This window comes from Bufo gargarizans, unplaced genomic scaffold, assembly GCF_014858855.1.
Source record: "Bufo gargarizans isolate SCDJY-AF-19 unplaced genomic scaffold, ASM1485885v1 original_scaffold_901_pilon, whole genome shotgun sequence".
Lineage (NCBI taxonomy): Eukaryota > Metazoa > Chordata > Amphibia > Anura > Bufonidae > Bufo > Bufo gargarizans.
The window spans coordinates 14,330-36,221 of NW_025334748.1; the positions used below are offsets into that span (position 1 = coordinate 14,330).

The 21,892-nt window shown below is 39.7% G+C and overlaps 1 protein-coding gene across 1 annotated transcript in view; it reads right to left on the reverse strand.

Moving 5' to 3' along the window:
• Positions 1 to 1,264: 1,264 nt before the first annotated feature.
• Positions 1,265 to 21,892, reverse strand: part of LOC122924213 (olfactory receptor 5G3-like) — a 56,274-nt gene continuing 35,646 nt past the window's right edge. Inside the window, exons 2-3 of the mRNA XM_044275132.1 lie at positions 2,324 to 2,379; positions 1,265 to 2,215 (exon numbers count right to left, since the gene is read on the reverse strand). Coding sequence (XP_044131067.1) covers positions 1,265 to 2,215; positions 2,324 to 2,379 — 1,007 coding nt within the window. The remainder of the gene's footprint in view (positions 2,216 to 2,323; positions 2,380 to 21,892) is intronic.

The following is a 21,892-nucleotide window of genomic DNA, read 5'->3' on the forward strand; positions in this document are numbered from 1 at the left end:
TCTGGTCTGTGACCACCATGTATCGTCCTGCATGGGGTCCAGACTTCTGCCTGTCTGTGCCTTGTGTGCAGCTCTGTCTGTTCATCGCATGGGGAACAGACATCTGCTAGTCCTTTCTATGCCTTCAGTGAAAGGGCTCCTCAGTAGGGGGGAAGGACATCTGTCTTATCTGTATTTGTCCATTGTGACTGCTTCTAGTCCTGTCCAGTGGTTGTTATGCCTTTGGTGAGAGGGCTCCTATGTTCTACATACAAAATACACACACATAAACTCAGCTTTATATATTAGATAATTTGGATGATTATGGCTTACAGCTTATGAAAACTCTAAAGTCACAATCTCAGGTACCCTTTGCTCAGGGGGTATGGATTAATTAGCTGTCTAGAGTGTGACACTTTAAGCCTAGAATATTGAACTTTTCACAATATTCAATTTTTTTTCGAGTTTCACCTGTATGTCTGTAGCATGCATGTATGGACAGCAGAACCTATTAGCTACACTCATTCATGATCTAACCTACACTGATTATCTCCCACTAACTATCTGTATTATATATAAGCTAACTATCTATCTAATGTAATGACACAGCAAAGCACAGAGCACAGCAATGACACTGCTGTCTCTCTCAGAACTGCAAAAAACTGCAGAAAATGGCTGCTGGGGAGGTTCTTATATAGTAAGGGGTAGGTAACTTTCCTATTGGCTGCTAGAGTTGTTGCTAAGCTCAAACAGACATTGCAGCCTTCTCATTGGCCCACAAGCAAGAAGCAGGGAGGGATCATGGGTTCAGATGAAACCAAATTAGGAATATTTGTGAATACGAATATATATATAGCACTATATTCTAAATCTTTGCTAATTCTCGAAGTGGAGATATTCGCGATTCGAATATTCACACCCAACACTACTTATGATATCAGAGCCTGGGCCCATCGGAGGATCCTCTGGTATTCTGGTGGGCCAGTTCAATGCTGATCAAAATAATTATTTTTTGTTGTTGTACTGTAATTTGTCTATATTCTAAGTGGTCAAGAGAAAAAGAAAGTTGGGGTTGGCAAACCCGAAGAGACCCCACCTTACAGCAACTGTTTATTATGTATCTCAGATTCCTGGATTTCTATGTGCATAATTGGTATCAAAGAGTTTAACTGTAGTCCATAACGGCAATATTATAGTTTAAATCCCAAAAAGACAAAATTATGGAAATATACGGTACTTATAATGAAATAAAATGGAGAAATGCAAAGCTAACAGTTATTATAAATCAGAATTTCATTTGCTTTAAAAATACATTTTTTATACTTGATTTGACTTCTTTGTTTCGTAGGCTGTATATGAAAGGATTTAAGAGTGGAGCAATAACCGTGTACATTAAAGAAACTAGACTGTTTTGGCCAATTCTATAGCTTGATCTTGGTCTAAAATACATAAAAATTGTTGAACCATAAAATAATGTGACAACTATTAAGTGAGAAGAACAAGTTGCAAAAGACTTCTTTTTGCCAGAGGCAGAACGGAGTTTTAAAATTTTTGAAATTATTTCTATATAGGAAATCATTGTTATTATGAATGAACCAATTACAACAGAGCCGCCAACCATGAATATCACAAGTTCATTGACCCAAATGTCCTGGCATGAGAGTTCTAGCACCGGTGGAACATCACAAAAGAAATGGTCTATCTCTTTGGATCCACAGAACGGCAATGAAAATGTGAACACTGTGTGTATTAGAGAATTAACTGCACTGATGACATATGAGCCAACTATATGTCGGATACAGACTATTTCTCTCATAATCAGAGTATACAACAAAGGGTGACATATGGCGTTATACCGGTCATAAGCCATGGCTGCCAGCATATAGCACTCTGTTCCACCAAACAGCAAGAAACAATACATTTGTATAGCACATCCAGAGAAGGAGATGACTTTACTACAGTCTGACAGTAAACTGGACAACATCTTAGGGACAGTGCATGAAACATACAGAATTTCCAAGAGAGAAAAATTTGCAAGAAAAAAATACATTGGAGTATGGAGGCTTGGACTAAGCTTATATGTAATGATTATTGATAGGTTCCCAGAAAGTGTGATAATATATGTACATAAAAAGATCGTAAAGAGCGAGATTTGATGTTGAGTTGTTCCAGAAAATCCCAAAAGAATAAATTCTGTTGTTACAATTGTGCAATTGATACTAATTTCACATGATTTCTAGAAAAAAAGGCATACATAAATACTATATACGGTAGATTAATAACTAGTAATGTCTAATAGCAAAACAAATCAATATATTATGAAATTATAATGTATGAATCTTACATATCGGTATTTAGAATAGCTGAGTTCAATACCAAGCATATGGCGAACCTTTGTGCCTGTAAAAACATTGGAAGGACTGATGAAACATTGATGACCTGTCCTAAGGATAAAGATTTATGGTAGTCGGTGGTAGATTAGCATTCCTGTATACATAGAATGTAGAATCCACTGCTCTTAAAATATGCTCGATCAGTGAATACAACTTTAATTCTCGTTTCCAGAAAATGTCAAGAGTTAAAATCGACAATATACAAAACCAATGTTTTGGTCTATGTTAGACCTTGATCATGGCCTAGAAGTAAGACCTGGACATGTGCAGCGGAAGTAAAACCATGAAGATGAGATGCCTGTTGGAGCGAGGTGGCACATGGCACTCCTATAGTATAGAGGTTGCCATAGCAGTCAGATACCTAGTGGAAAAACACTGTGGATCTACTCATGCCGAGGCAGACAGGAGAATATATATATATATATATATATATATATATATATATATACTTTACACTCCAGGGCAATACTGTGAGCAGTGTTATGTATGAGACAATGCTAAGTGTACTATAAGCAAGAAGCAGGGAGAGATCATGGGTTCAGATGAAACAAAATTAGGAATATTTGCGAATACGAATATATATATAGCACTATATTTTAAATCTTTGAAAATTCTCGAAGTGGAGATATTCGCGATTCGAATATTCACGCCCAACACTACTTATGATATCAGAGCCTGGGCCCATCGGAGGATCCTCTGGTATTCTGGTGGGCCAGTTCAATGCTGATCAAAATAATTATTTTTTGTTGTTGTACTGTAATTTGTCTATATTCTAAGTGGTCAAGAGAAAAAAAAAGTTGGGGTTGGCAAACCCGAAGAGACCCCACCTTACAGCAACTGTCTATTATGTATCTCAGATTCCTGGATTTCTATGTGCATAATTGGTAGCAAAGAGTTTAACTGTAGTCCATAACGGCAATATTATAGTTTAAATCCCAAAAAGACATTTGGAAATATACGGTACTTATAATGAAGATTTATGGTAGTCGGTGGTAGATTAGCATTCCTGTATACATAGAATGTAGAATCCACTGCTCTTAAAATATGCTCGATCAGTGAATACAACTTTAAATCTTGTTTCCAGAAAATGTCAAGAGATAAAATCGACAATATACAAAACCAATGTTTTGGTCTATGTTAGACCTTGATCATGGCCTAGAAGTAAGACCTGGACATGTGCAGCGGAAGTAAAACCATGAAGATGAGATGCCTGTTGAAGCGAGGTGGCACATGGCACTCCTATAGTATAGAGGTTGCCATAGCAGTCAGATACCTAGTGGAAAAACACTGTGGATCTACTCATGCCGAGGCAGACAGGAGAATATATATATATATATATATATATATATATATATATACTTAACACTCCAGGGCAATACTGTGAGCAGTGTTATGTATGAGAAAATGCTAAGTGTACTATATTTTAGCTGCAAGAGAAACTTAAAGGAAATGTGTCACAATATTATTTTTCTACCAGTTGAAACCAGATATTAAAATATATCCTTTTTTTCTAATCCTTTTCATTTTCTGATTGCATATTTTTAAAATTCTATTTTCTGAACAGGATTATGGGGACAACCATCTTTCCTGAGCTGTTCTTAGCATCTAAAAATCATTAAGAAAATTGCTTTACGGTAGCCACATAGACCATAGACACAATGGTCAGGAGGGGACCCTATTGACTTCTATGGGAGAATTTTCAAGGCATGCTCTATGACATTTGCAGAGTTCATTGTGCAAGGAAAGAATAGATAAACTTTGACAAACACGTATTGTAAATGGTGGATCCTGACTTATCTGTCATTCTAATCCTACATGTAATTATATCACCTCTGTATGTAGATAAGCAGATAACTGCAGTAAGTGATGTGAACAGACCAATAAGTGGCTCCTATTATTATTCTTAGTGGCCAGTGAGAAAATTGCAGAATTTTATGGTTTTTGTTTAAATATAGATATTGACATGGAAAAAAAAAAAAAAAAAAAAAAAAATTTAAAAATATGTTAAACATAAAAACAATAGGTCATTTTCTGACCATACATTTCCTTTAAGGAAGGTGCTGGGTGTTAAGTTTTCGGAGAGAAAGGGGCTCATATACCGTTCTTGAATGTAGTCGTTCTATCGCAGGGATCAGCAACCTCCCGCACTCCAGCTGTTCAGAAACTATAACTCCCAGAATGCTTCATTTGCTTTTGTGGGAGTTAGAAGTACAGTCGAGCATGTTTTCATCCTAGGAGTTGTAGTTTCACAGCAGCTGGAGTGCTGAAGGTTGCTGATCTCTGCTCTATTGTATACATCTACTCCTGGATAGGCCATCAATTTTTATTCCCAAAAAACCTTTCATATCTTACATTAAAAACTATTATTTTAAGTCCTATCACTAAGAGCCCATAAAACTTTACACGTTTTTTTATAGCTAAATCTTCTGCACCATATGGAAAAGATCAATCACAATTAAGCACTGTTATTAACCCTTTCACGCCCGATGACATACATATACGTCATCGGGCGGTCTTTAAACATGGCACCCGCTCACTCGCGCAGAGGGCACCACAGCCGCCGGTTTCTGCTATTTTAAATAGCAGAGACCCGTGGCACATGTATGCCATCAGCCATAAGGATGATCGCATACATGTTCCTCTTCAGAGTCCGGAAGCAGAAGTTGCGCACTTCTGCTCTGGTAACAGTGTTCCCCGACTGAGATCGGGGAACCTGTTTATATCTATAAAATAGCCCGAAGCCTCAAGCAGGCTTCGAAGCTTATTTCAGGACAATAGCAATACAGGCCACTAGATGTAAGCATTGTATTGGTATAGTGCAAATGAAGTGTTCAACGATGTCTATATAGACATTAATGAACACAATGGGCAATCTTATGATTGCCAGTTATTGTCACCCAAGGTGACTTAAAAAGAAAAAAAAACTTAACCAAGAAAAATAATAAACATCATTGGCATCGCCGTGTGTGAAAATACCTTATACTATTAAAATATAACAATATTAAGGGCCTACGGCAAATGGCGTAACGGGAAAAAAAATAAAAACAGCCAATTTGCCATTTTTTGTCACTTCAACTACCCAATAATTTTTTTATAAAAAGTGAGCAAAATGTCGCACACACTTCAAATTGGTATCACTAAAAGAACAGATCGTCCCGCAAAAGAATTATCCCATACACAGCCCCATACACATAACTACCAAAAAGTTATAGGGGTCTGAATACAGTTATAAAATGTATTTTTTTCCTCAAAGGTTAATATTATTTTTTTTCAGTATTAAAACGCAAGAAAAATTATACAAGGATGGTATCGCTGGAACCGTACTGACCTGGAGAATGAAAATAACAGGTCAATTCTACCACATAGTGTACAGTGTAATAATAAAAAAAAACTTAATCAGAATGGTGTTTTTCCAAATTCTACCCATTTTGATTTTTTTTTCCGTTTCCCATTACATGTACAAAGTACAACTTGTCCCTTCAAAAAATAAACCCTCATAAGGCTATGCGAACGGAAAAAAAAAAAGTTGGGAAGGCGGGGAGTGAAAAACAAAAATGCTAAATGAAAATTGGTTCGGGGCCTGAAAGGGTTAATACTGTGAGTAATATATTATTTGCTCAGGATGCAGTTAGTTAAATTAAAACTTACATGAGGCTGAAAGTAAAAACATGAGACTGGAAGAGGAGCCATGTTCTGTCGTGTCGAGGTTTTTCCGTTTAGTGTATGTTCAAACCCTTTGAGAAGATTGTTTCAAGCATTACAGTGAATGCGTTAATTCATGGTTATATAAAAGGTATTGAATCATTTGGGATTCATCTCAGGAGTATTGCAATTTTTTTTCTAATGATTGAAGAATAATTTGAGTGTAACAAATAAATGTTTCCTAAGTGTTTTGTAAGTTTTTTCCGATAATAAAAATCAAAGAAGGAAAACATGACTTTTTTAAGGAAAATCAAAAGCTGTCTATGACAACAAGCTTACTGTATATATGATATATAATGTGCAACATTATACTTAACCCTTGCAGGACACCACCTATTTACTTTTTATTTCTGTTTGCTTTAGTTTTTTTCTGCCAGCCATCCAAGAGCCACAACGTTTATTCTTTTCTGTTCACATAGGTGTATGAGTCTTGTTTTTTGCTGGCGAAGTTGTAATTTTTTTATGCCACCATTTAATCTACCATATCTAGTATTGGACAAAGGAAACAATTCTTTATAGTGTAAAGTTGGACTTAAAACGCAATTCTGCCATTATTTTGGAGATTTGTTTTAATGAAGTTCACTAGTGTTGATCTAGCCCCAAAGTGCTTGGGTGCTCAGGTGCTCGAGTAGAAAACTTAGGTATGCTTGGGTGCTCTACAGAGCACCTGAGCACAATGGAAGTGAATGGTAGAACCCAAGCATTAAACCAGGCACCCCATGCTCTGCTGCTAAGCTGACCCTCTAAAACATTAGGTCTGAGGGTCTGCTTCTGATTTGACCATCTAAAAAATTAGGGGTGAGGGTCTGCTGCCAGGCTGACCATCTAAAACATTAGGGGTGAGGGTCTGCTGCTGAGCTGACCCTCAAACATTAGGGGTGAGGGTCTGCTGCTGAGCTGACCATCTAAAACATTAGGGGGAGGGCCTGCTGCTGCTGATCTGACCATCAAAAAAAATAGGGGTGAGGGTCTGCTGCTGAGCTGGCCATCTATAAAACTAGGGGTGAGGGTCTGCTGCTGAGTTGACCATCTAAAAAATTAGGGATGAGGGTCTTCTTCTTCTGATCTGACCCTTTAAAACATTAGGGGTGAGGGTCTGCTGCTGAGGTGACCCTCTAAAACATTAGGAGCGAGGGCAGCCTAATAAGCATGTGGATATGATGGAGCAGAAGGAAAAGAAAAGGAAGATTGAACTATATACCCTTTTTTATGGTGGAAGGGGTGCATGGGAATACAGTGTATTTAATACACCATTAAAGCCACATTTAAAGTGCCTTTATGTTCAGCCGCTTTCCTCTGGTGGAGTAGAGAAGTCAGGGGCAAGCCAGGCCTTCTTATCATGCTGGACAGGATACAAGATACAATAGACAAACAGAAAACCACAAAACAAGTGTCTAGACCAGAAGCTGGGGATAAAGGTCAACTCCTGACTAATCCCTACCAGCTCTCCCTAGACTTCTGTGCCCATGTTCAGACCCTAAAGGTGGGAATAAACGTGCCCCCGTGCCTAAGGCTGAAGATTCCCTAAAATCCTTAAGATGGTGAAAGGGGGAAAGAGACAGCCTGCTTCCTCAGGACCCGGAGGGGGCAGGCGTCTCTCTAACAGCCTAGACTGAAAACAAAAAGAAAACAAAACCAACTTATCTTGTTACTGAGCAGAAACAGCAAATCCATAGAAACATAACATAGAAACATAGAATGTGTCGGCAGATAAGAACCATTTGGCCCATCTAGTCTGCCCAATATATCTGAATCCTATGAATAGTCCCTGGCCCTATCTTATATGAAGGATAGCCTTATGCCTATCCCATGCATGCTTAAACTCCTTCACTGTATTTGCAGCTACCACTTCTGCAGGAAGGCTATTCCATGCATCCACTACTCTCTCAGTAAAGTAATACTTCCTTATTTACTTTTAAACCTTTGCCCCTCTAATTTAAAACTGTGTCCTCTTGTGGTAGTTTTTCTTCTTTTAAATATGCTCTCCTCCTTTACCGAGTTGATTCCCTTTATGTATTTAAAAGTTTCTATCATATCCCCTCTGTCTCTTCTTTCTTCCAAGCTATACATATTAAGGTCTTTTAACCTTTCCTCGTAAGTTTTATCCTGCAATCCATGTACTAGTTTAGTAGCTCTTCTCTGAACTCTCTCTAGAGTATCTATATCCTTCTGGAGATATGGCCTCCAGTACTGCGCAAAATACTCCAAGTGAGGTCTCACCAGTGTTCTGTACAGCGGCATAAGCACTTCACTCTTTCTACTGCTTATACCTCTCCCTATACATCCAAGCATTCTGCTGGCATTTCGTGCTGCTCTATTACATTGTCTTCCCACCTTTAAGTCTTCTGAAATAATAAATCCTTCCTTCATCTGAGCAAGATAGAAGTTATAACCCGCACAGGGCACTGGGAAGGGAGGTAATTTAAACTCATGCAAACAACCCACCCAGTGCACCTGAAGGGAGGCGGATACAGCTCAACTCCAAACCCAAAACAAAAAACTACACATGTGCTGCTAACCTGGCAGACCTCTGCACATAACCTGAGCAGGGCATGACACTTGTTCATTTTAATAAGAGTCAACCTGTCAGCATTTTCAGTTGACAGGCGGATGCTCTTATTAGTTATTATGTCCCCAGCAGTACTAAATACCTGCTCTGACAAACCGCTGGCAGCAGGGCAGGCCAGCACCTCCAAGGCGTAAAGCGCCAGTTCGTACCACATGTCCAGCTTGGGCACCCAATAGTTGTAAGGCACAGAGGGATCACTGAGGACACTGACACGGTCTGCTACGTACTCCTTCACCATCTTCCAAAACTTTTCCCTCCTTGTGACACTAGGCCGCGCATCAGGGGGAAGGTGCTGGCGGGGTGTCATGAAACTGTCCAAGGCCATGGAGAGTGTTGCCCTGCTTCTGTTGGAACTGTTGTGCGTTCCCCTCATCTCCCCTCCTCGGTTGCCTAAGGAACTACGTACTCTGCCATCAGCGTTGTCAGCTGGAACAACCAGTAATCGTGTTGGCCAAAATGCGTATGAAGCAAGGGTCACGGGAAAGGCAGCATAACATAAAGTCATCCATATGAGTCCCAACAGACAAGACTTTACTGTCCTTGTCAGGAGGATGACTCTCAATCTCCTCATCTGCTTGCTCCTCTTCAGCCCATCCACGCTGAACAGATGGAATAAACCTGCTATGGGTACTACCCTCTGTAGCAGAGGCAACAGTCTCCAGGTCCTCCTCCTAATCCTCATACAATTTGCGCTGAGAAGACGAACTGAGGGTGGTCTGGCTATCACCCTGTGTACTGTCTTTCCCAATTTCCACCACTTCCACATGCAAAGCGTCCGCCTTCATTGTGAGCAGCAAGCGTTTCAGTAGACACAGAAGTGGGATGGTTACGCTCATAAAACCTCAGAGGTCAGACATCCATGCCTACTCTTCGCTTGTGAAGAGCAGAAGCTGACTGGTAAGGAGATGACCATGTTGCAGCTGGTATTCCACTACTGCCCTCTACTGCTCACAAAGCCTGGCCAATATGTGGAATGTGGAGTTCCAGCGCGTGCTCATGTCGCACAACAGTCGGTAAGCTGGCAATTGCAAGCACTGCTGCAGCAATGTCAGACCAGCGACAGCTGTAGATGACTTTTGTAAATGGGCACACATGCCCATTTGCCTCAGTAGCTCAGGCAAATTGGGGTAGGTTTTGAGAAACCGCTGAGCCACAAGGCTGAACACGTGGGCTAGGCATGGTATGTGTGTGAGCTTGCCAAGCTCCAAAGCTGCCACCAAGTTACAGCCCTCATCAGACACAACCATGACTGGTTGTAGGTTGAGTGGAGAGAGCCATAGCTCAGTCTGGTTCCTTATACCCTGCCATAGCTCTGCGGAGGTGTGCTGTTTGTCACCTAAGCAAATTATTTTCCCCACTGCAGTGCTGCACTGCTTCCAGCTACTGACTGATGGCTGACTGGTGCTGCAAGATGATAATTGAGAGGTGGAAGTGGAGGAGGAGATGTAGAAGGAGAAGGGGGGGTTGCAGACACTAATGTAGGAGGTGGCGAAAATCCTCATGGAAGTAGGGCCTGCAATCCTTGGTGTCGGTAGCACTTGTGCCATCCCAGGGTACGACTCGCTCCTGGCCTCCACAATGTTCACCCAGTGTGCTGTGTCAGTCGTTAAGTGGACCTTCCCAATAACTGCGTTGGTCAGGGCATGGGTGATGTTACGGGACAAATTCTGGTGTAAGGCGGGGATGGCACACTGGGAAAAATAGTGGCGGCTTGGGACTGAGTAACGAGGGACCGCCGCCATCAGGCTGCAGAAAGCCTCAGTGTCCACAAGCCTAAATGGCAACATTTCCAGGGCCAGCAATTTGGAAAGGTGCGCATTTAGTGCTATGGCCTGTGATGCCACAGCCCTATAAATAGCGTCAGCCATCTTAGATTCTGCCATTTCCCAGTGTACTTAGTCCAGGGAGAGTCGTCTGCAGGCGCTAGGGACAGTGTTAAAAAAAAACTTAATTGTGCTAAATAAAACTATTTAAAAGTGAAGGGAAATATTATTCTAGGTGTAGGGAAAAGATAAGGAGGTATCATTCCGCAACATTTATTTTGAACAGGGTTCATTAGGGGAGGTTACAGCCTGGGTAATAGGAACAATCCGATTACAACTTGCTGCACTGACTGAGGATCCAAATTACCATTATACAGCTCTGTAATTCCACCAAACCATTCTTGTTATTGGGATGTTACAGCCATTAACTCCTTAAGGACCGGGCTCATTTTTACCTTAAGGACCAGGCCATTTTTTGCAAATCTGACCAGCGTCACTTTATGTGGTGATAACTTTAAAACACTTTGACTTATCCAAGCCATTCAGAGACATACTGTACTTCATGACAATTGTAAAATGGAGTTAAAAAAAATAAAATATTTATTAAAAAAATGCTAAATTTACCAAAATGTTTCAATTTCTCTACTTCTATAATACATAGTAATACCTACAAAAATAGTTATTGCTTTACATTCCACATATGTCTACTTCATGTTTGGATCATTTTGGGAAAGACATTTTATTTTTGGGGGACGTTACAAGGCTTAGAGGTTTAGAAGCAAATCTTGAAATTTTTCAGAAATTAAAAAAAAAAAAACTTTTTAAGGACCAGTTCAGGTCTGAAGTCACTTTGTGAGGCTTACATAATAGAAACCACCCAAAAATTACCCCATTCTAGAAATTACACCCCTCAAGGTATTCAAAACAGATTTTACAAACGTTGTTAAACCTTTAGGTGTTCCACAAGAGTTATTGGAAAATGGAAATGAAATTTAAGAATTTAAATTTTCTGGCTAATTTTCCATTTTAATAAATTTTTTCCAGTAACAAAGCAAGGAATAACAGCCAAACAAAACTCTATATTTATTGCGCTGATTCTGTAGTTTGCAGAAACACCCCATATGTGGTCATAAACTACTGTATGGGCACACTGTAGGGTGTAGAGGGAAAGGTGCACCATGTGGTTTTTGGAAGGCAGATTTTTCTGGACTGGTTTATTTAAACCATGTCCCATTTGAAGCCCCCATGATGCACCCCTAGAGTAGAAACTCCATAAAAGTGACTCCATTTTGGAAACTACGGGATAAGGTGGCAGTTTTGTTGGGAGTATTTTAAGGGTACATATGATTTTTGGTTGCTCTAAATTACATTTTTTGTGAGGCAAGGTTACCAAAAATAGAAATTCAGAAATTTCATCTCCATATGCCATAAACTGTTGAGCAACACCTAAAGGGTTAATAAAGTTTGTAAAATCAGTTTTGAATACCTTGAGGGGTTTAGTTTCTTATATGGGGTCACTTTTAAGGAGTTTCTACTCTAGGGGTGCATCAGGGGTTCTTCAAATGGGACATGATGCAAAAAAAAAAAAAAAAAAAAGCCATCTAAATCTGCCTTCCAGAAACCATACGGCGTTCCTTTCTTCTGCCCCCTGCCGTTTGGTCATACAGCAGTTTACGACCACATATGGGGTGTTTCTGTAAACTGCAGAATTAGGGTAATAAATATTAAGTTTTGTTTGGCTGTTAACCATTGCTTTGTTACTGGGAAAAAACAGATAAAAATGGAAAATTTGCCCAAAAATTGCTGTTTTGGCACAGTTTTTTTTTTTGACCGTGTTCATCTGAGGGGTTAGGTCATGGGTTAATTTTATAGAGAAGATTCTTATGGACACAGCAATTGCATAATATGTCTACTATTTATTTATTTATTTATTTAGGTTTTACACTATATTATCCTTTTATAAACAAAAAAAATAACATTTTAGAATCTCCATAGTCTAAGAGTCAGTCTTCTAGTTTTTGTTTTTAGCCAATTATCTTATGTAGTGGCTAATTTTTAGCAGGATGAGAAGACCTGTATTGGCACTATTTGGGGGGGCATATGAATGACTTTTTGATCGCTTGCTATTACACTTTTTGTGATGTAAGGTGACAAAAAACTCCTTTTTGTTTGCACCATTTTTTTTTTATTGTGTTTATCTGAAGGGTTAGCTCATGGGGTATTTTCCTAGAGCAGATTCTAATGGACGTGGCAATACCTAATATGTCAACTTTTTTATTTATTTTAGTTTTACAAAACAATATTTTTGAAAAAAGTTTTCGTTTTTGTGTCTCAAGTATGAGAACCATAGTTTTTATTTCGATTGTCAGTGGCTACATGGAATAAAATTAGGCAAAGGGAATATAAATTTAGTGATCCATGGAAGTTTGGTACTCCCTGAAGCAACCGTCAATGCAGAGGCCCGGATGATCTGGGCACGTGTCACACGGAGTGGTGGTGTCCTTCCTGATCCCCCCACACGCTGCACTTTTTTTGGGACCATCCTTTCTTTCCAGTGGGGGACCACACCTGGAAAGTGTTGGTCAGGGATGATCTGGGCGCCTTCAGTTCCCGAGGTACTCCGGCCTGCTCTTTCCCAGTCAGAAAAGATCAGGGCCTTGAAGACTTCCTCATAGAACTGGAAGAATTTCCCTGTGTTGCCAGCGCTCTGGGACAGCACAAAAGAGTTGTACAAGGCAACCTGTACCAAGTAGACCGCAACTTTTTTGTACCATGCCCAGGTATTGCGCATGGCGTTATATGGCTTGAGGACTTGATCAGAGAGATCAACTCCTCCCATATACCGATTGTAGTCGACGATACAATCGGGCTTGAGGACCATTGCGGCGGTACCTCGCACAGGGACAGGGGTGATGCCATTACCGTGAATTGTGGACAGTTCAATGACATCCCTCTTGTCCTTATATCTGACCAGCAACAGGTTTCCACTGGTAAGGGCACGGGTCTCACGCCTGGGGATAGGTACCTGGAGGGGTTGGGAAGGGAGGCTGCATAGATTTTTACGCACGGTCCCACAAGCAGACGTGTATCTGGCGACGAGAGACTGGAACAAGAGGATACTAGTATAAAAGTTATCCACGTACAGTGGGTAACCTTTATCTAGCAGTGGGTGCATAAGGTCCCACACAAGTTTCCCGCTAACACCTAGAGTGGGGGGGGGGGACATTCTGGGGGTTGAATACAGGACTCTCGCCCCTCGTACACACGAAACTTGTAAGTGTACCCTGAGGTACACTTACAAAGTTTGCACAGCTTTACGCCATACCTTGCCCGCTTAGAGGGAACATACTGAGAGACTCCTCAACCGCGACCTCCCTTCCAGGTACATAGGCCTCCAAAAATTTGGTCCCAAAGTGATCGATGACCGGCCTGATTTTGTACAGGCGGTCATAGGCAGGATCACCTTGGGGGCATTTCCGAATGGCCTCAAATCGGGTACGTGTCATGGCCGTACTGTAACGTGGGGTCTGGTAGAGGACGTCCCCACTCCAGTAGTGCCTAACACATTTTTTTTTTACTAGGGCCATGTGCAGCACGAGGCCCAAGAAAACGTCCTCATCTCGGCTGCACTGACTGGAGTCCAGCCACCTGCGCTAGCCAAAATGGAGCCCGGGTGTTGAGCAATGAACTGTTGGGTGTACAGGTTTGTTTGCACCATCAGATTCACAAAGTGGTCACTGAAAAAAGGATTAAAATAGTCATATTCAGTGAAGCCCACTGTGGGAATCTGGATTCCTGCTTGGCCAACAAAGATCCACGTCCGCTTGTGGGACCGTACAGAAAAATCAACACGGCCTCACTACCCACCCCCTCCAGGTACCTATCCCCAAGGGTGATACCCGTGCCCTTACCAGTGGAAACCTATTGCTGTTCAGATATAAGGACAAGAGGGATGTCCTTGTACTGTCCACAATTCACGGTAACGGCATCACCCCTGTCCCTGTGCGAGGTACCGCGGCAATGGTCCTTCAAGCCCGATTGTATCGTCGACTACAATCGGTATATGGGAGGAGTTGATCTCTCTGATCAAGTCCTCAAGCCATATCATGCCATGCACAAAACCCAGGCATAGTACAAAAAAGTTGTGGTCTACTTGGTACAGGTTGCCTTGTACAACTCTTTTGTGCTGTCCTGGAGCGCTGTCAACACAACGGGGTAGTGGCTGGTGGACAGCTTTGACAAAAAGGCTCTGTCTAAATGTTTTTGGGTTGACAGAGCACATAGGATCCCGGGTAGACCTCCTCCAAAAGGGAGTCCGCCCAGGGCAATTTTAGCTAAAATCTTAAGCTCTAAAGATAGAGATGTAATAATGAGGGCGAAAAGAAAAATGGAAGTAATATAGAAATATATCAAGATTACTCAAGAACAACTCAGGCAAAAAGACGCGAGTTTAGATAGGTAAAGAGGAGGTTAGCCGCTGCACAGATACAATATTCTTTGATATACCCCACTAAGCTACGTGTAATATATCACGATCATGTTAGTTTTTTGGGTTCCCCAGAGGAAACGGTGAAGTGGTTGGACGCCAAGGGAATAGGATTATGATGTAGGCCGCAAAATATGAGAGAGGGAGGCGGGGTGGGCGGGAATGGGCACAGTGTAAGAGGTGGGGGAGATATTTCATTTCGCCGACCAACGGGGGGGTAAGGGGGGGGTAAGGGAGGGAAAGGGAGGGAAGGAGGATGGGTAATGTGTGGGATGGTTGTCTTGGGGGGTTTAGTAGTAATAAAAAGTATGAAATTGCAGGTGGGAGGTACACATGAGTAGGATTATTACATGGAATGTACGTGGTCTGGGTGATAAGGTCAAGAGGGTTATGGTTTGTGACACTGTCATTAGACATCTGCCGGCCATTGTGGGATTAATGGAGACACACAATACAAAGGATAAGACAAACATACTTATGCGGAAATGGGCAAAGTATCAGTATCATTCATGTTTTTCTACCTACTCATGTGGAGTCAGTGTATACATTCATCACAAAGTAGACTACCTCCCACTAGATCAGAGGATTGATGACAGGGGCAGATATGTATTCCTTCACTGCCAGTGGAACGGCATAATTTGTGTTCTAGCCTTTGTGTATATACCCCCACCATTCTCCTTATATGTTATCCACCGTTTAGTGGAGTTTGCAGATTCCCGAGGTAAATGCCCTATACTGGTAATGGGAGACTTTAACAGCGTTATGAACAATAAGTTAGACAGATATTCAGTGATATCAAATGATAAATATGACACAAGTCAACCAACACTCCTTAAAATAACTTCTCGGGAACTGTTATTAATAGATATCTGGAGGTATCTTTATGATAACAAGCAAGTATATTCATGTTTTAGTCGTAGCAGTAAAATAATGTAAAGAATAGACATGGTATTAGTTAGTCCAGAACTGCTAGATCAGATATAAAAAATTAGGTATGAGGTTAATAGCATTTCAGATCACTCCCCGATTAGCTTGACATTTAAGACAAATGTCAGTTTAAAAAGAAGAGAGTTTCGGTTGAATCCGCACTGGTTAAACTTGATTAATAAAGATGAAGGTATTATTGCAGATATAGAGGAGTATTGGCAAATTAATTTAGGATCTACACAAATAGGGTATGTATGGGATGCATTTAAAGCATATCTATGGGGCATTCTTGTTGGCAGAATTAAGGGCCTAAAAAATGAATTTGCCAAAAAGGAGAAAGAGGGGGGATAAAAATAAAGAAAATAGAGGTGGATCTCCTGGTAAATAATTACCCGGAAATGGTGGCCCAGTTAGAAGAGGCAAAAACCCTATTAAAAAAATATCTGGAGGATAAGGCACAACAAAATGTGTTTTTTGAGGGGGCCCGATATTTTAAGGAATCTGGGAAGCCAGGGAGACTGCTGTCCACACTTATACATAATCAAAGGGGGGACGGTAGAATCAAGTGTGTTGAGAGGAGAGATGGGGGAATGACATCCAACCAGGGAGAAATTGAGCAGGAATTTGTCAAATATTATAAGAACCTCTACTCCTCGGAGGGAGTGGGGGGGGGGGGGGGATATAAGACTTTTTCTGGAGGGTGTACCGCTCCCTAGACTCTCCGAGGAGGACAGGGAATTGCTGAATGGACCTATAGAATTGGAGGAACTTCGGGAGACTCTGAAATCTATAAAGGGTAACACAAGCCCTGGGCCTCCCTTTTGAGATATATAGAAGATATGGAGACATTATTCTCCCAGTTCTCTTGCAGGTCCTTAATGAATCTATGGACATGGGTGAACTTCCTGCTTCCCTTTCGGAGGCTGTCATAACTCTGATAGGGAAAAAGGGGAAGCATGAGAGAAGGGTGGCTTCGTATCGCCCCATCTCTCTTCTCAACACCGACTTCAAAATATGCGCTAAACTATTAGCAAACCGTTTAAAAAGAGTCATAGAAAAAATAATACACCCAGACCCATCAGGGTTTGTGACAAAACGTCAGGTTCAAACAAACATTCGAAGGGCCCTGCTGAACATTCAGATGAGCGGGGAGGGTGCTCACTCCATCCTGTCATTGGACGCGGAAAAGGCGTTTGACAGGGTGGAGTGGGCATATCTCTGGGAAATAATGCATGAGCTGAACTTGGGGGGAAAATTTATTAGATGGGTAAAACTGCTTTACCACCATTCGAAAGTCAGGATAAAAATTAATGGGGAGATATCCGAGTCAGTAATATTGCAAAGGGGAACCAGGCAGGGGTGCCCACTCTCCCCATAATTGTTTGCCATATTCGTGGAACTGTTGGCGTGTAAGGTGCGAGCAGATGATAATATCAGGGGGTTTGGGGGAAGGGGTGCATTTGACAAAATATGTTAATACGCGGATGATATCCTGTTCTTTTTGGAAGGGGGAGCGCCAACGGTGCCATACTTGATGGGGATAGTACACCAGTTTGGCCAAATCTCTGGCTTTAGGGTAAACTGGATGAAATCTGTGCTGCTCCCAGTTGGTTATGAAATTATGCGATCGGATGTCAATGTTAAAATACTAAAACCCACAGAATCATTGGAATATCTCGGAATAAAAATTAGCTCAAGGATCCAGGAGTACACAGAACTTAAAATTTCCCCTTTGATTAAAAGGGTTAAATATTAAATAAATACCTGGCAAAAATTACTGATTCGACAAGCAGACCGAATTTCCATTATCAAGATTGTCCTGTTACCACAGATTCTTTATGTTATATCCTCCTGCCCTGTGTGGATAGGGGACCACTTTTTTAATGTATTGGAAGGATTGATAAATGATCTCATATGGGGGAGAAAAGGGGTTAGGATGAAACAAAAATATTTATGGTTAGATGAAGAAGATGGTGGTTTGTCCGTTCCCTGCTTTAGAGGTTATTATTATGCATCCCAGCTCCAGTGGTTAATGACAGAGGATGACAGACTGCGTCATTTTCTGGCGGGTGAGTTTGAAGGACTCCAAAAATAACATGATGAGTGTCCTGGAAACCGGGATTCTAAAAATAAAGGGTAGGAAGTGTCCAATTAGCAATATGATGCACTTGATATGGGTTAATGTTAAAAAATTACTGGGTATAAAATATTCATTAAAGATCACCCCTATTTGGGGGAATTTAAATTTAGGTGAGTTTCAGAGGTTAGATGATTATGTATTTTTTGGAAAAAAATGGTATTAAGTTTATTTCACAGATTGAGGTAAAAGGAAAGCTTAGGACACTAGAGGAAATGGGGCTTAGTATAGAACTAGACACCCTCACACGGTTTAGATACTTTCGTTTAAATCACGCATTCGACTCAACCGAGAATAAAGAGTATTTAGTCACTGAACACTCAGAATTCGTTGAATTCTGTTATCACAATATTGGGACTAAAATATTAATTTCACAGATATATAAAAAAATTAAAAGGGGGCTGGGGGGTGACTAAGTTTAATAGCGAAAGTAAATGGGCATTAGAAGTGGAGTCTAATACTCTAGATTGGAGATATATTTATAAAAGTATAAAAAGAAGCACTTTATCCAGTAATTTCCGGTTGATACAGTTTTTCATTCTCCACCGAACCTATATCACCCCCTGGATGTTGAGTAGGATGTATAAAACAAAGAATTCTAAATGTTGGAAGTATAGGGTAAACAATGCGGATTTTATCCATTTGATCTGGTATTGTCCTCCTATGCAGGCCTATTGGACTCAGGTATTTCAGGAGCTAACCAGATTAACTGGGTGCACTGAGCCACTGGAGACCTCTATAGCGGTGCTTGGATACATTAGGAAAATCGGCGTTGATAGAAAAAGTGAAATGAAATGGGTAAAAGGATTAATGCTGGTGCGGGTTGTAGTAGCTAGAGAGTGGGGAGCGGACGCACCACCAAATATCGAAGAGTGGAAGAATTTATGTGAAAGGGTGCAGAGATATGAATACGCCTGCAAGATAAAATGATAGGGAATGCAAACGGATAGGAGAAAGAGGGGAGATAAGGAGTAGGAAGGAAGAGATCAAAATGTAGAAGGAATTAACAAGTATATGAATGAGGGACGATCGAAATCCCCGATATGAGATCAGGAAATCAATTTTTTCTATTTTCTAGCGAAGCACCCAAGACAACCAAGGGAGGGTCGGGTGGGGAGGGGCAGGGGGTAATAACTTGCCTTTATGATATGAGATAAGAAACAGGATAAGGCTAGATTCTTGTTGTGATTGATGATTAGTGGTGAGCGGCAGGGGTCATATTCGAATTCGCGATATTTCGCGAATATTTTTAGAATATTCGTCGAATATTCGAAAATTCGAAGATTCGCAAAAAAATTTTTTTTTCTTGAAAAAATCGGCAAGGTAATTATTGTGTAATATGCGAATTTTCGTAATTCGAATTTTCGGATTCGAATTTTTATTGCGAATTTTTCAACTTTAAGACAAAGAAGATTATAGCACTATGTTAGCTAAATTGCTCTATATTCGTTTTTTTCGAATATTCGCTATATTGCTATAATTACGAATATTCGAAAAAATGAAGTTATAGCAATATAGCGAAAATTCGAAAAAAACGAATATAGAGCAATTAAGCTAATATAGTGCTATAATCTTCTTTGTCTAATAGTTGTAATTTTTTTCTCATCTGAAGTTCAGATTGGAAAAAAATTACAACTATAAAAAAAAGATTATAGCACTATATTAGCTAAATTGCTCTATATTCGTTTTTTTCGAATATTCGCTATATTGCTATAATTACGAATATTCGAAAAAACGAAGTTATAGCAATATAGCGAAAATTCGAAAAAAAAGAATATAGAGCAATTAAGCTAATATAGTGCTATAATCTTCTTTGTCTAATAGTTGTAAGTTAAGTTAAAAAATTCGCAATAAAAATTCAAATCCGAAAATTCACATATTACACAATCATTACCTTGCCGATTTTTTTCAAGAAAAAAAAAACAAGATTATAGCACTATATTAGCTAAATTGCTCTATTTTCGATTTTTTGAATATTCGCTATATTGCTAACAGTTTTTTCGAATATTCGTAATATATAGCAATATAGCGAATATTCGAAAAAAAACGAATATAGAGCAATTTAGCTAATATAGTGCTATAATCTTTTTTTTTATAGTTGTAATTTTTTTCCAATCTGAACTTCAGATGAGAAAAAAATTACAACTATTAGACAAAGAAGATTATAGCACTATATTAGCTTAATTGCTCTATATTCGTTTTTTTTCGAATTTTCACTATATTGCTATAACTTCATTTTTTTCGAATATTTGTAATATTCTAAAACAAGAATATATAGCAATATAGCGAATATTCGAAAAAAACGAATATAGAGCAATTTAGATAATATAGTGCTATAATCTTTTTTTTTATAGTTGTAATTTTTTTCCAATCTGAACTTCAGATGAGAAAAAAATTACAACTATTAGACAAAGAAGATTATAGCACTATATTAGCTTAATTGCTCTATATTCGTTTTTTTCGAATTTTCGCTATATTGCTATAACTTCGTTTTTTCGAATATTTGTAATATTCTAAAACAAGAATATATAGCAATATAGCGAATATTCGAAAAAACGAATATAGAGCAATTTAGCTAACATAGTGCTATAATCTTCTTTGTCTTAAAGTTGAAAAATTCGCAATAAAAATTCGAATCCGAAAATTCGAATTACGAAAATTCGCATATTACACAATAATTACCTTGCCGATTTTTTCAAGAAAAAAAAATCGTGCATTTTCGAATATGACCCCTGCCGCTCATCACTACTCCTAAAGTCAAGTATATTGCAGCCTTCTTATTGGCCCACAAGCTAGAAGCAGGAAGGGATCATGTGTACTGATAAAAAAAAAAAAAAAAAAAAAAAGGAAAAAAACGAATATTCGAAATTACGAATATATATAACTATATTCAAAATATTCGCGAATTTTCAAAGTGGCTATATTCGCGATAAAAATTCGAAATTCGAATATTCGTGATCAACACTATTGATGATAGATATATAACAAATGCCTGTGTATATTTTTGAATTTGTCACTGTTTGTGTTTTTTGTTTTTCTGTCTGTTCTTCTGTTGTCTTGAATTTTTATATGACGAAAATGAAAATGAAAATATTAAATATAAAAAAAAAAACTGGGTAGCAGCACACTTGTAGACCATGGATGCTCAACCTGTGACCCTCCAGCTGTTGTAAAACTACGACTCCCACAATGCCCTTCTGTAGGCTGATAGCTGTAGGCAGTCCGGGAATGATAGGTGTTGTAGTTTTCCAACAGCTGGAGGGCTGCAGGTTGAGCATGCCTGCTGTAGACAATAAAATAGATCCCTCTACGTCTTCTACTTGGATTTGAGAGATGATGTGGGATGGGGGCCTCAAATCCCAAATCCAAGTAGAAGATGTAGAGGGATCTATAATTAGAACAGAGGCTAATTGTTATACATAAATTATTTCGTCATACGTATATGAATTATGTACATTATTTTGAAAAGATAAAAGTGTTGACATATAATAAAAATGAAGAGGTATCCATCTCTTATATACAGTACAGACCAAAAGTTTGGACACACCTTCTCATTCAAAGAGTTTTCTTTATTTTCATGACTATGAAAATTGTAGATTCACACTGAAGGCATCAAAACTATGAATTAACACATGTGGAATTATATACATAACAAAAAAGTGTGAAACAACTGAAAATATGTCATATTCTAGGTTCTTCAAAGTAGCCACCTTTTGATTTGATTACTGCTTTGCACACTCTTGGCATTCTCTTGATGAGCTTCAAGAGGTAGTCACCTGAAATGGTCTTCCAACAGTCTTGAAGGAGTTCCCAGAGATTCTTAGCACTTGTTGGCCCTTTTGCCTTCACTCTGCGGTCCAGCTCACCCCAAACCATCTCGATTGGGTTCAGGTCCGGTGACTGTGGAGGCCAGGTCATCTGGCGCAGCACCCCATC